This window comes from Ranitomeya variabilis, chromosome 3 (genome assembly GCF_051348905.1).
Source record: "Ranitomeya variabilis isolate aRanVar5 chromosome 3, aRanVar5.hap1, whole genome shotgun sequence".
NCBI classification, from domain to species: Eukaryota; Metazoa; Chordata; class Amphibia; order Anura; family Dendrobatidae; genus Ranitomeya; species Ranitomeya variabilis.
In genome coordinates, this window is record NC_135234.1 from 441,639,199 (window position 1) to 441,652,968 (window position 13,770).

Sequence of the window (13,770 nt, forward strand, 5' to 3'; positions counted from 1 at the left end):
GCTCCCGACGGTCCGCTTTTTCCGACCGCACATGCGCGGCCGGAACTCCGCCCCCACCTCCCCGCACTTCCCCGCACCTCACAATGGGGCAGCGGATGCGCTGGAAAAATGCATCCGCTACCCCCGTTGTGCGGCGGAGACAACGCTAGCGTCGGGGACCTCGGCCCGACGCACTGCGACGGACCGAGCCCGACGCTGGTGTGAAAGAAGCCTAAGAAAAACAGGTTATATTATACTCACCCAGGGATGGTCCCGCTGTGGTCTGGGTCCGGGGCCTCCTATCTTCATCAGATGACGTCCTCTTCTTGTCTTCCTGCCGCGGCTCTGGTGCAGGCGTACTTTGTCTGCCCTGTTGATGGTAGAGCAAAGTACTGCAGTGCGCAGGCGGCGGGAAAGGTCAGAGAGGCCCAGCACCTGTGCACTGCAGTACTTTATTCTGCCCTCAACAGGGCAAATCAGTACACCTGTGCCGCAGCCGCGGCAGGAAGACAAGAAGAGGACGTCATCGTATGAAGATAGGAGACCCCGGACCCAGACCACAGCGGGACCACCCCTGGGTGAGTATAATATAACCTCTTTTTCTCATCTTTCAGGATACATCGGGGGCTTATCTACAGCATTACAGAATGCTGTATATAAACCCTTGATGCTGGAGGGCTTAGCTCATATACGATTTTTGGGTGTGACAGATTCCCTTTAACAAGCAACATTACAAATATAGATTGCCATATTGTGGGACATGTTACAACAAACTACAGCAGCGCGCACATACCTCTCTCAATTTGGGAACATTGGTATACTAATTTTTATTCTATAAATATCCCGTCCTCATTTCTGTGGATAATATATAACCAGATGAACAATTTATCATATATCAATGTAATAATAAAGGATATAATAGGTAGGCATACATAGGCTGGCAAATAAAAATTCCAATCAAAAGTGCTTACACTAAACCTAAGCCACAGCCTATCATTGAATATTTAGCTAGATGCTAGCATACTGTATATGCCCAAAAGCATCTTAATAGCCTGTACCTGTAGACATGATGAGAAGAGTGTGCATACAGCTGCCTCACAAGGACATTTTATCTTAAAAGTGAATCTGACACCAGGTTTTTATTATCTAATCTGAAAGCAGCATATTGTAAAGGCCACCTTAATTCCAGTAATGTGTCAGTTACTGGGCTGCTTGAGACATTTTATCAGCAGGAGATTATCACTTGAGAACTAACTAGTAAACCCGATGCCAGGTAGTCCAACTACACCCTGACCACTGATTAATAGCTTTCTGCCTAAGCACAGTGTGCAAAGGAAGCTGTAAATCAGTGATATGTAGCGGGTTATACAGATCTCAGTATTCAGATAATTACTAGGATCTCTGTAGCACACAGTAATCTAGGTGATACATAGCTGGAATCAGGGTCTATCATATTAAGCAGCAAAAACCTGGTGACAGATTCAACAATGTCCAAAATTTGAGAATGTGCTTCACTGTGTCCAACTGTACTCACTGAATTATAGCTTGGTACATTGCCTTGGTTAACAAATCCATACTTTGTCTGGTGGAATGGGGAGCTGTGCCAATGCCATGAGATTCTGAAGGATTGATGGGAGGTTGACCAGTGAAATCAGGTACACCATCTGCAGAAAACAAAAATAAGTTTACATTTATCAATGTATTGTAACAATGCTACTCACCTGGAAGCAATATGAGTTATCACAGGAACCATTTCTATTTAAAAGTGACTAGTTTATTTCAGTACTCATAAACCACATCACAGGAAAACTTAAATACAGTTCTTGTCTGGCACAAAGTGAAATATTAAGGAAAAAGTCCATACAATAGTGCTGGTTTGCCCACTTGGGTTAGAGTCCATTTTCTTAGTCCTTTAGCATAGGAAGACAATCCAGGAGGTCTCTCCACCTCCATACATGGAACCACGTGTGAGATAAACAGATCCCATTTTACAATGTGAAGCACACCCAGGGATTGGAGAAATGGTGAGCAGCCACCCTGCCCTAACTCTTCAGCTGCTCACAATAAGACCTGGCCCTATTATGGGAGATTAACCCCTCTTAGTACTATGTGTACTAGAAAGTTACTTCAGGTTTATATCACAGAGGACATGCACCTCTGTGATGCATTTCTCCCATCCATGATGTGCCCTGCAGCCATTTTACAGTATGTATTATTTATTGCGGCACTTACTATACATTACTTATACCATATTACACAAATGCCCAGATATAAGTGAACTAGGATATGCAAAACTCAAAATAATATAGCAACAAGGAACAGAGCAAGAAGGCTCACAAAGTATAATCCTAAAAAAATATTTTTATTAGAAATATTAAAATACAAATCAATTAAAATACAGAGAATACTGAGCACACTTGGGGAGCAAGGTGACTGACATATTAAAGTGCAAGCTATAATATCATAGGCAAATCGGCCTTAAGAGTAAACCTAAGCCAAGTAATAGGTAAGTAATGGAGTCCGCATAATGTGTGTATAGATTAGCCTTACTAATGAGACCTTAGACAAGGTGGCTGATATAGTTCAATTACAATACAATTACAATAGTGGCCAGCAGTGAGGGTATCAAAGCAGAATTGGTAAAAAAACATGTAAAGGGATGCCATGTTGTGAAACAAAGTAAAGGTGCTATAAAAAGCTGTACTACTTTCTGGCGATAATGTCAGTCAAGATGCTCACCGTCGCCCCAACACATGTTTCGTTTAGAATTTCAGCAGGAGGCGCCTCCTGTTATAGTTGTAAATGAAACGTGCATTCCATCCAGCCGTATTTGTGCCATAGGACTGGAGGACGGCTGACATGTTACCGATATTTAAGAAAGGTAAGAAGGTGAATTGTTATGATCCTGGTGATAGGATCTCAAACTGACCTGACAAATATACCCTGAGTATATAGGACAAGTTCTGGGGATGTGGAAGCTATACTGACCGCAATCCTGATCCTATCCAAACACACTAAAGGCAGCTGTGGAACGTTACCTGAAAACCTAGACGTCTCGTCACAGCCTGAGAAACTGACTACCCCTAGAGAGAAAGCAAAGACCTCACTTGCCTCAGAGAAATGTACCCCAAAGTTTTAGATAGCCCCCCACAAATAATAACAACGGTGAGTCAAGGGGAAAACACAAACGTAGAGATGAAACAGATTTAGCAAATGAGGCCCGCTAATACTAGATAGGCAGAAAATAGATAGGTGTCTGTGCGGTCAGTACAAAAACTATCAAAAGTAAACCACGCAGAGAATACAAGAACCCCCACACCGACTCACGATGTGAGAGGCGCACTCTGCACCCCAGAACTAACCAGCAAGCAAAAAATCACATAAAAGCAAGCTGGGCTGAACTCATTATATAATGAGAAACATTTTCAAGGAAATAATGAGAAACTGAACAAGCAATCTTAGCTTCTCATAGCTGGAGACTGGTCACAAGGAATATTCAGGAGAGCACAGGATCAGGACTGAATACACCGACAGCAGGCGACAAATAAAGGTCCAGGTGAGTTAAATAGGCCCAGCCTAGCAGGAGATGAAACAGCTGAGCCAAGCCAAGACCAGCCATATCGCTAAAGGCCACCAGAGGGAGCCCAAGAACAAACTCACACAGTACCACTCATGACCACAGGAGGGAGCCCGAGAACGGAATTCACAACAGTACCCCCCCCTTGAGGAGGGGTCACCGAACCCTCAACAGAGCTCCCAGGCTGATCAGGACGAGCCAAATGAAAGGCACGAACCAAATCGGCCGCATGGACATCGGAGGCGACAACCCAGGAATTATCCTCCTGACCATAACCCTTCCATTTCACTAAGTACTGAAGCCTCCGTCTCGAAATACGAGAATCCAAGATCTTCTCCACCACATATTCCAACTCCCCCTCGACCAAGACCGGAGCAGGAGGATCAACAGAAGGGACCACAGGCACCACATATCTCCGCAACAATGACCTATGGAACACATTATGAATGGCAAACGATGTTGGGAGGTCCAAACGAAAAGACACAGGGTTGAGGATTTCCAAAATCTTATAAGAACCGATGAAACGAGGCTTGAACTTAGGAGAGGAAACCTTCATCGGGACATAACGAGAAGACAACCATACCAAATCCCCCACACGAAGTCGGGGATCCACACAGCGACGGCGGTTAGCAAAGCGCTGAGCCTTCTCTTGGGACAAAGTCAAATTATCCACCACATGGTTCCAAATCTGCTGCAACCTATCCACCACAGAATCCACCCCAGGACAGTCAGAAGACTCAACCTGACCAGAGGAGAAACGAGGATGAAAACCAGAATTGCAAAAGAAAGGTGAAACCAAAGTAGCAGAACTAGCCCGATTATTGAGGGCGAACTCAGCCAATGGCAAAAAGGTCACCCAATCATCCTGGTCAGCAGAAACAAAACATCTCAAATAAATTTCCAAGGTCTGATTAGTTCGTTCGGTTTGACCATTCGTCTGAGGATGGAAGGCTGACGAAAAAGACAATTCAATGCCCATCTTAGCACAAAAGGATCGCCAAAATCTGGACACAAACTGGGATCCTCTGTCGGACACAATGTTCTCCGGAATACCATGTAAACGAACCACATTCTGAAAAAACAATGGCACCAAATCGGAGGAGGAAGGCAACTTAGGCAAGGGTACCAAATGGACCATTTTGGAAAAACGATCACAAACCACCCAGATGACAGACATCTTCTGAGAGACAGGAAGATCCGAAATAAAATCCATGGAAATATGCGTCCAAGGCCTCTTCGGGACAGGCAAAGGCAGAAGCAATCCACTGGCACGAGAACACGAAGGCTTGGCCCGAGCACAAATCCCACAGGACTGCACAAAGGAACGCACATCCCGTGACAAGGAAGGCCACCAAAAGGATTTCGCCACCAAATCCCTGGATGACCCGCCAACACCGAAGAATGAACCTCGGAAATAACTCTACTGGTCCATCTGTCTGGGACAAACAGTCTCTCCGGTGGACAACGGTCAGGTCTATTGGCCTGAAACTCCTGCAACACCCGTCGCAGATCAGGAGAGATAGCAGACAAAATCACCCCCTCTTTGAGAACACCAGTCGGTTCAGAAACTTCTGGGGAGTCAGGTACAAAACTCCTAGAAAGGGCATCAGCCTTCACGTTTTTCGAACCCGGAAGATATGAAACGAGAGAAAAACAGCGACCATCGAGCCTGTCTCGGATTCAACCGTTTGGCAGACTCGAGATAAGTCAAATTCTTGTGATCCGTCAAGACCACCACACGATGCTTGGCTCCCTCAAGCCAATGTCGCCACTCCTCAAATGCCCACTTCATTGCCAACAACTCTCGATTACCAACATCATAATTCTGCTCGGCAGGCGAAAACTTTCTTGAAAAGAAAGCACATGGTCTCATCACAGAGCCATCAGAGCTTCTCTGCGACAAAACAGCCCCTGCTCCAATCTCTGAAGCATCAACCTCGACCTGAAAGGGAAGAGAGACATCGGGCTGGCGCAAGACAGGAGCCGAAGAAAACCGACGTTTCAACTCCTGAAAGGCCTCCACGGCCGCAGGAGACCAATTCGTCACATCAGAACCCTTCTTGGTCAAATCCGTCAAAGGCTTCACCACACTAGAAAAATTAGTGATGAAGCGACGGTAAAAATTAGCAAAACCCAAGAACTTCTGAAGACTCTTCACAGATGTAGGTTGAGTGCAGTCATGAACAGCCTGAACCTTGACTGGATCCATCTCGATAGTAGAAGGAGAAAAAATAAAGCCCAAAAAGGAAACCTTCTGGACTCCGAAGAGACATTTAGAGCCCTTCACAAACAAGGCATTGGCACGCAGGACCTGAAATACCATCCTGACCTGCTTCACATGAGACTCCCAATCATCAGAAAAGACCAAAATATCATCCAGGTACACAATCATAAATCTATTCAGGTACTCTCGGAAGATATCGTGCATGAAGGACTGAAACACAGAGGGGGCATTAGAAAGCCCAAAAGGCATCACCAAGTACTCAAAATGACCTTCGGGCGTATTAAATGCTGTTTTCCATTCATCGCCCTGCTTTATGCGCACAAGATTATACGCTCCACGAAGATCTATCTTGGTGAACCAACTGGCCCCCCTAATCCGGGCAAACAGATCGGACAACAGTGGCAAGGGATACTGAAATTTGACCGTGATGTTATTTAGAAGGCGATAATCTATACAGGGTCTCAGAGAACCATCCTTCTTGGCCACAAAAAAGAACCCCGCACCCAAAGGGGACGAGGACGGGCGAATATGTCCCTTCTCCAAGGACTCCTTTATATAACTCCGCATAGCGGTATGTTCTGGTACAGACAAATTAAAAAGTCGTCCCTTAGGGAACTTACTACCAGGAATCAGATTTATGGCACAATCACAATCCCTATGAGGAGGTAGGGCACTGGATTTGGGCTCATCAAATACATCCTGGTAGTCCGACAAAAATTCAGGGACTTCAGAAGGAGTAGAAGAAGCAATTGACACCAAAGGAGCATCGCCATGAATCCCCTGGCACCCCCAACTTGACACAGACATTGCTTTCCAATCCAGGACTGGATTATGAGCCTGCAGCCATGGCAGACCCAACACGACAACATCATGCAAATTATGTAGCACCAGAAAGCGAATTACCTCCTGATGTACAGGAGCCATGCACATGGTCAATTGAGTCCAGTACTGAGGTTTATTCTTGGCCAATGGTGTAGCATCAATTCCCTTTAGCGGAATAGGGAATTGCAAAGGCTCCAAGATAAAACCACAGCGCCTGGCAAATGACAAATCCATCAAATTCAGGGCAGCACCTGAATCCACAAAAGCCATAACTGGGTAGGATGACAGAGAGCAAATCAAAGTAACAGACAAAATGAATTTAGGTTGTACAGTACCAATGGTGACAAACTTGGCAACCCTTTTTGTGTGCTTAGTGCATGCTGAGATAACATGAGCAGAATCACCACAGTAAAAGCACAACCCATTCTGACGTCTGTGGTTTTGCCGTTCAACTCTGGTCAGAATCCTGTCACATTGCATAGGCTCAGGTTTCTGCTCAGAAAATACCGCCAGAGGGTGCACAGGTTTGCGCTCCCACAAACGCCGATCAATCTGAATGGCCAAAGACATTGACTCATTCAGACCCGCCGGCGTGGGGAACCCCACCATAACATCTTTAAGGGCTTCAGAAAGACCCTTTCTGAAAATCGCCGCCAGGGCGCACTCATTCCACTGAGTGAGCACTGACCACTTCCTAAACTTCTGACAATAAACCTCTGCTTCATCCCGACCCTGAGAGAGAGCCAGCAAAACCTTCTCTGCTTGGTCTACCAGATTTGGTTCCTCATAAAGCACTCCAAGCACCAGGAAAAACGCATCAACATTTAGCAGTGCCGGATCTCCTGGCGCCAAAGAGAATGCCCAATCTTGAGGGTCACCCCGCAACAAAGAAATAACAATTTTGACTTGCTGAACAGAGTCGCCAGATGAGCGAGGTCTCAGAGAAAGAAATAACTTACAATTATTCTTAAAGTTCAAAAACCTAGATCTATCTCCGGAAAACAGCTCAGGAATAGGTATTTTAGGCTCTGACATAGGACTGCGGACTACATAATCCTGAATGCCTTGTACCCTTGCAGTGAGATGATCCACACTAGAAGACAGACTCTGAATGTCCATATTAGTAGCTGCATACAGAACCACCCAGAGATTAAGGGGAGGAGAGAGGCAAAACACAGTGCAGAGGAAAAAAAAAAAAAAAATGACCTTAAGATTTCTCTTCTCCCTCTTTAGCTGCATTAACACTTTCAGGCCTGCTGTACTGTTATGATCCTGGTGGTAGGATCTCAAACTGATCTGACAAATATACCCTGAGTATATAGGACAAGTTCTGGGGATGTGGAAGCTATACTGACCGCAATCCTGATCCTATCCAAACACACTAAAGGCAGCTGTGGAACGTTACCTGAAAACCTAGACGTCTCGTCACAGCCTGAGAAACTGACTACCCCTAGAGAGAAAGCAAAGACCTCACTTGCCTCAGAGAAATGTACCCCAAAGTTTTAGATAGCCCCCCACAAATAATAACGGTGAGTCAAGGGGAAAACACAAACGTAGAGATGAAACAGATTTAGCAAATAAGGCCCGCTAATACTAGATAGGCAGAAAATAGATAGGTGTCTGTGCGGTCAGTACAAAAACTATCAAAAGTAAACCACGCAGAGAATACAAGAACCCCCACACCAACTCACGATGTGAGAGGCGCACTCTGCACCCCAGAACTAACCAGCAAGCAAAAAATCACATAAAAGCAAGCTGGGCTGAACTCATTATATAATGAGAAACGTTTTCAAGGAAATAATGAGAAACTGAACAAGCAAACTTAGCTTCTCATAGCTGGAGACTGGTCACAAGGAATATTCAGGAGAGCACAGGATCAGGACTGAATACACCGACAGCAGGCGACAAATAAAGGTCCAGGTGAGTTAAATAGGCCCAGCCTAGCAGGAGATGAAACAGCTGAGCCCAGCCAAGACCAGCCATATCGCTAAAGGCCGCCAGAGGGAGCCAGAAAACAGGCAGAGATGCTTACCTGTTCAAGGCCTCCAACAATTGCACTAACCAGGGTGCATATAATATATTATTTGCACCTGTGTATTTGCTATCTCTATTTGGGCCTGGTGCACCCTGGTTAGTGCAATTGTTGGAGGCCTTGAACAGGTAAGCATCTCTGCCTGTTTTCTGGTGTTTTTTTGTTTAGTATAGTGGAGGTTTTTCCTCTAATGGTGTCTTTTTAGATTAGGACTGCCAAGATACAAGGACCCTTGACGTGGGTTGGCAGCTTCAATTTTGTGGCCATAATATCAACCAATACCTTGCATACATTGTTATGTTTTTGGTGCACTGTATATTTTTCCAGGGTGCGTCTGGGCCCTAGATGGCTCTGTACACTGTGGCCTCTGTTCACACAGGATGCATCATGGTTAGCCCGCTATACATATGGTGTCATTAATAGGCTTTGCACCATATATTTTGCATTCCTGTGTGAACATGCCACATACAGACTATTTTTTGCACGGGTGCTCCAAGCGGCCAATTCCTGATTGTAGGTTGGCTGCATAGGTATTATTTGCACCTGTGTATTTGCTATCTCTATTTGGGCCTGGTGCACCCTGGTTAGTGCAATTGTTGGAGGCCTTGAACAGGTAAGCATCTCTGCCTGTTTTCTGGTGTTTTTTTGTTTAGTATAGTGGAGGTTTTTCCTCTAATGGTGTCTTTTTAGATTAGGACTGCCAAGATACAAGGACCCTTGACGTGGGTTGGCAGCTTCAATATTGTGGCCATAATATCAACCAATACCTTGCATACATTGTTATGTTTTTGGTGCACTGTATATTTTTCCAGGGTGCGTCTGGGCCCTAGATGGCTCTGTACACTGTGGCCTCTGTTCACACAGGATGCATCATGGTTAGCCCGCTATACGTATGGCGTCATTAATAGGCTTTGCACCATATATTTTGCATTCCTGTGTGAACATGCCACATACAGACTATTTTTTGCACGGGTGCTCCAAGCGGCCAATTCCTGATTGTAGGTTGGCTGCATAGGTATTATTTGCACCTGTGTATTTGCTATCTCTATTTGGGCCTGGTGCACCCTGGTTAGTGCAATTGTTGGAGGCCTTGAACAGGTAAGCATCTCTGCCTGTTTTCTGGTGTTTTTTTGTTTAGTATAGAGGAGGTTTTTCCTCTAATGGTGTCTCGCCAGAGGGAGCCCAAGAACAAACTCACACAGTACCACTCATGACCACAGGAGGGAGCCCGAGAATGGAATTCACAACAGTGAATCCAGGCAACTACCATCTGGTAAGCCTGACATCAGTAGTGTGCAACATTTTTAAGGGCACTACGTATAAGAGATGACCTGCAGAAATATACTGCAAAGAATAATTTAATAACTGACAACCAGAATGGATTCATGAAACATAAGTCATGTCTAACCAACATGTTGGGTTTCTATGGGGAGGTGAGTGCACATCTGGATGCTTGCAATGCGGCTGATGTGATTTATTTGGACTTTGAAAAGGCATTTGATACTGTACCACATAACAGCCTTATACTGAAGCTACAGAGGCAAGGACTGGCGGCAACTATATGCAGATGGGTAAGGAATTGGCTAAATGACAGAAAACAAAGATACAAACCCCCAAATATAACAGAAATCATGGAAAGTCTACTTCTAAAGCAGATAGATGAAGCTGCAACCCATAATGAGGTCCTGGTTATGGGGGACTTTAACTACCCGGATATTAACTGGGAAACAGAAACCTGTGAAACCCATAAAGGCAACAGGTTTCTGCTAATAACCAATAAAAATTATCTTTCACAATTGGTGCAGAATCCAACCAGAGGAGCAGCACTTTTAGACCTAATACTATCTAATAGACCTGACAGAATAACAAATCTGCAGGTGGTCGGGCGTCTAGGAAATAGCGACCACAATATTGTACAGTTTCACCTGTCTTTCACTAGGGGGACTTGTCAGGGAGTCACAATAACACTGAACTTTAGGAAGGCAAAGTTTGACCAGCTTAGAGATGCCCTTAATCTGGTAGACTGGGACAATATCCTCAGAAATAAGAATACAGATAATAAATGGAAAATGTTTAAGAACATCCTAAATAGGCACTGTAAGCAGTTTATACCTTGTGGGAATAAAAGGACTAGAAATAGGAAAAACCCAATGTGGCTAAACAAAGAAGTAAGGCAATTAACAGTAAAAAGAAAGCATTTGCACTACTAAAGCAGGATGGCACCATTGAAGCTCTAAAAAACTATAGGGAGAAAAATACTTTATCTAAAAAACTAACTAAAGCTGCCAAAAAGGAAACAGAGAAGCACATTGCTAAGGAGAGTAAAACTAATCCCAAACTGTTCTTCAACTATATCAATAGTAAAAGAATAAAAACTGAAAATGTAGGCCCCTTAAAAAATAGTGAGGAAAGAATGGTTGTAGATGACGAGGAAAAAGCTAACATATTAAACACCTTCTTCTCCACGGTATTCACGGTGGAAAATGAAATGCTAGGTGAAATCCCAAGAAACAATGAAAACCCTATATTAAGGGTCACCAATCTAACCCAAGAAGAGGTGCGAAACCGGCTAAATAAGATTAAAATAGATAAATCTCCGGGTCCGGATGGCATACACCCACGAGTACTAAGAGAACTAAGTAATGTAATAGATAAACCATTATTTCTTATTTTTAGGGACTCTATAGCGACGGGGTCTGTTCCGCAGGACTGGCGCATAGCAAATGTGGTGCCAATATTCAAAAAGGGCTCTAAAAGTGAACCTGGAAATTATAGGCCAGTAAGTCTAACCTCTACTGTTGGTAAAATATTTGAAGGGTTTCTGAAGGATGTTATTCTGGATTATCTCAATGAGAATAACTGTTTAACTCCATATCAGCATGGGTTTATGAGAAATCGCTCCTGTCAAACCAATCTAATCAGTTTTTATGAAGAGGTAAGCTATAGGCTGGACCACGGTGAGTCATTGGACGTGGTATATCTCGATTTTTCCAAAGCATTTGATACCGTGCCGCACAAGAGGTTGGTACACAAAATGAGAATGCTTGGTCTGGGGGAAAATGTGTGTAAATGGGTTAGTAACTGGCTTAGTGATAGAAAGCAGAGGGTGGTTATAAATGGTATAGTCTCTAACTGGGTCGCTGTGACCAGTGGGGTACCGCAGCGGTCGGTAATGGGACCTGTTCTTTTCAACATATTCATTAATGATCTGGTAGAAGGTTTACACAGTAAAATATTGATATTTGCAGATGATACAAAACTATGTAAAGCAGTTAATACAAGAGAAGATAGTATTCTGCTACAGATGGATCTGGATAAGTTGGAAACTTGGGCTGAAAGGTGGCAGATGAGGTTTAACAATGATAAATGTAAGGTTATACACATGGGAAGAAGGAATCAATATCACCATTACACACTGAACGGGAAACCACTGGGTAAATCTGACAGGGAGAAGGACTTGGGGATCCTAGTTAATGATAAACTTACCTGGAGCAGCCAGTGCCAGGCAGCAGCTGCCAAGGCAAACAGGATCATGGGGTGCATTAAAAGAGGTCTGGATACACATGATGAGAGCATTATACTGCCTCTGTACAAATCCCTAGTTAGACCGCACATGGAGTACTGTGTCCAGTTTTGGGCACCGGTGCTCAAGAAGGATATAATGGAACTAGAGAGAGTACAAAGGAGGGCAACAAAATTAATAAAGGGGATGGGAGAACTACAATACCCAGATAGATTAGCGAAATTAGGATTATTTAGTCTAGAAAAAAGACGACTGAGGGGCGATCTAATAACCATGTATAAGTATATAAGGGGACAATACAAATATCTCGCTGAGGATCTGTTTATACCAAGGAAGGTGATGGGCACAAGGGGGCATTCTTTGCGTCTGGAGGAGAGAAGGTTTTTCCACCAAAATAGAAGAGGATTTTTTACTGTTAGGGCAGTGAGAATCTGGAATTGCTTGCTTGAGGAGGTGGTGATGGCGAACTCAGTTGAGGGGTTCAAGAGAGGCCTGGATGTCTTCCTGGAGCAGAACAATATTGTATCATACAATTATTAGGTTCTGTAGAAGGACGTAGATCTGGGGATTTATTATGATGGAATATAGGCTGAACTGAATGGACAAATGTCTTTTTTTGGCCTTACTAACTATGTAACTATGTAACTATGTCATAAATGGCACATTCTCTAAGTGGGATGTAGTTAGAGTGGGGTACCGTAGGGATCTGTGCTAGGACCAATTCTTTTTAATCTCTTTATAAATGATCTTCTGGATGGAATGGAGAGTAAAGTGTTGGTCTTTGCTGACCACACCAAACTATAAAGGGCATTAAAATGATCTGGATAAGATGACTGAATGGGCAAACTCTTGGCAAATGAGGCTTCATGTTAATAAATGTAGAGTAATGCACCTAGGACGGAGTAATCCTATTACTGCATATACATTAAATGGGAGTATACTCCGCACTACAGAACAGGAGACGGATTTGGGTATTAGATTGGGTATAAGATTTTAGGTTGTATAAAATGAGAGGTAAAATTCATCGATCCGAACGTATTACTACCCCTTTATAAATCACTGGTGAGGCCACATCTAGAATATGGGATCCAGTTTGGGGCCCCATATTTAAAAAAGGATATTCAGAAGTTAGAATCAGTTAAATGATGGGCAACTAGATTATTACAAGGGATGGAAAGCCTCTCATATGGGGAGAGGTTGGAAAAGTTGGGCTTGCTTAGCTTAGAAAAAAGACGCCTCAGAGGAGGTCTCATTTATATGTATAAATATATGTGTGGTCAGTAGTGTTGAGCGATACCGTCCGATACTTGAAAGTATCGGTATCGGAAAGTATCGGCCGATACCGGCAAAGTATCGGATCCAATCCGATACCGATACCCGATACCAATACAAGTCAATGGGACTCAGGTATCGGACGGTATTCCTGATGGTTCCCAGGGTCTGAAGGAGAGGAAACTCTCATTCAGGCCCTGGGATCCATATAAATGTGTAAAAGAAAGAATTAAAATAAAAAATATCGCTATACTCACCCTCCGACGCAGCCTGGACCTCAGCGAGGGAACCGGCAGCGTTGTTTGTTTAAAATTCGCGCTTTTACTTGGTTACGTGAAGTC

The 13,770-nt window shown here is 43.9% G+C and overlaps 1 protein-coding gene across 1 annotated transcript in view; it reads right to left on the reverse strand.

Moving 5' to 3' along the window:
- LOC143816267 (uncharacterized) overlaps window positions 1-13,770 on the reverse strand; it is a 657,854-nt gene that overhangs the window by 306,799 nt on the left and 337,285 nt on the right. The window contains exon 37 of the mRNA XM_077296442.1: window positions 1,514-1,643. Within this exon, the coding sequence (XP_077152557.1) occupies window positions 1,514-1,643 (130 nt within the window). The remainder of the gene's footprint in view (window positions 1-1,513; window positions 1,644-13,770) is intronic.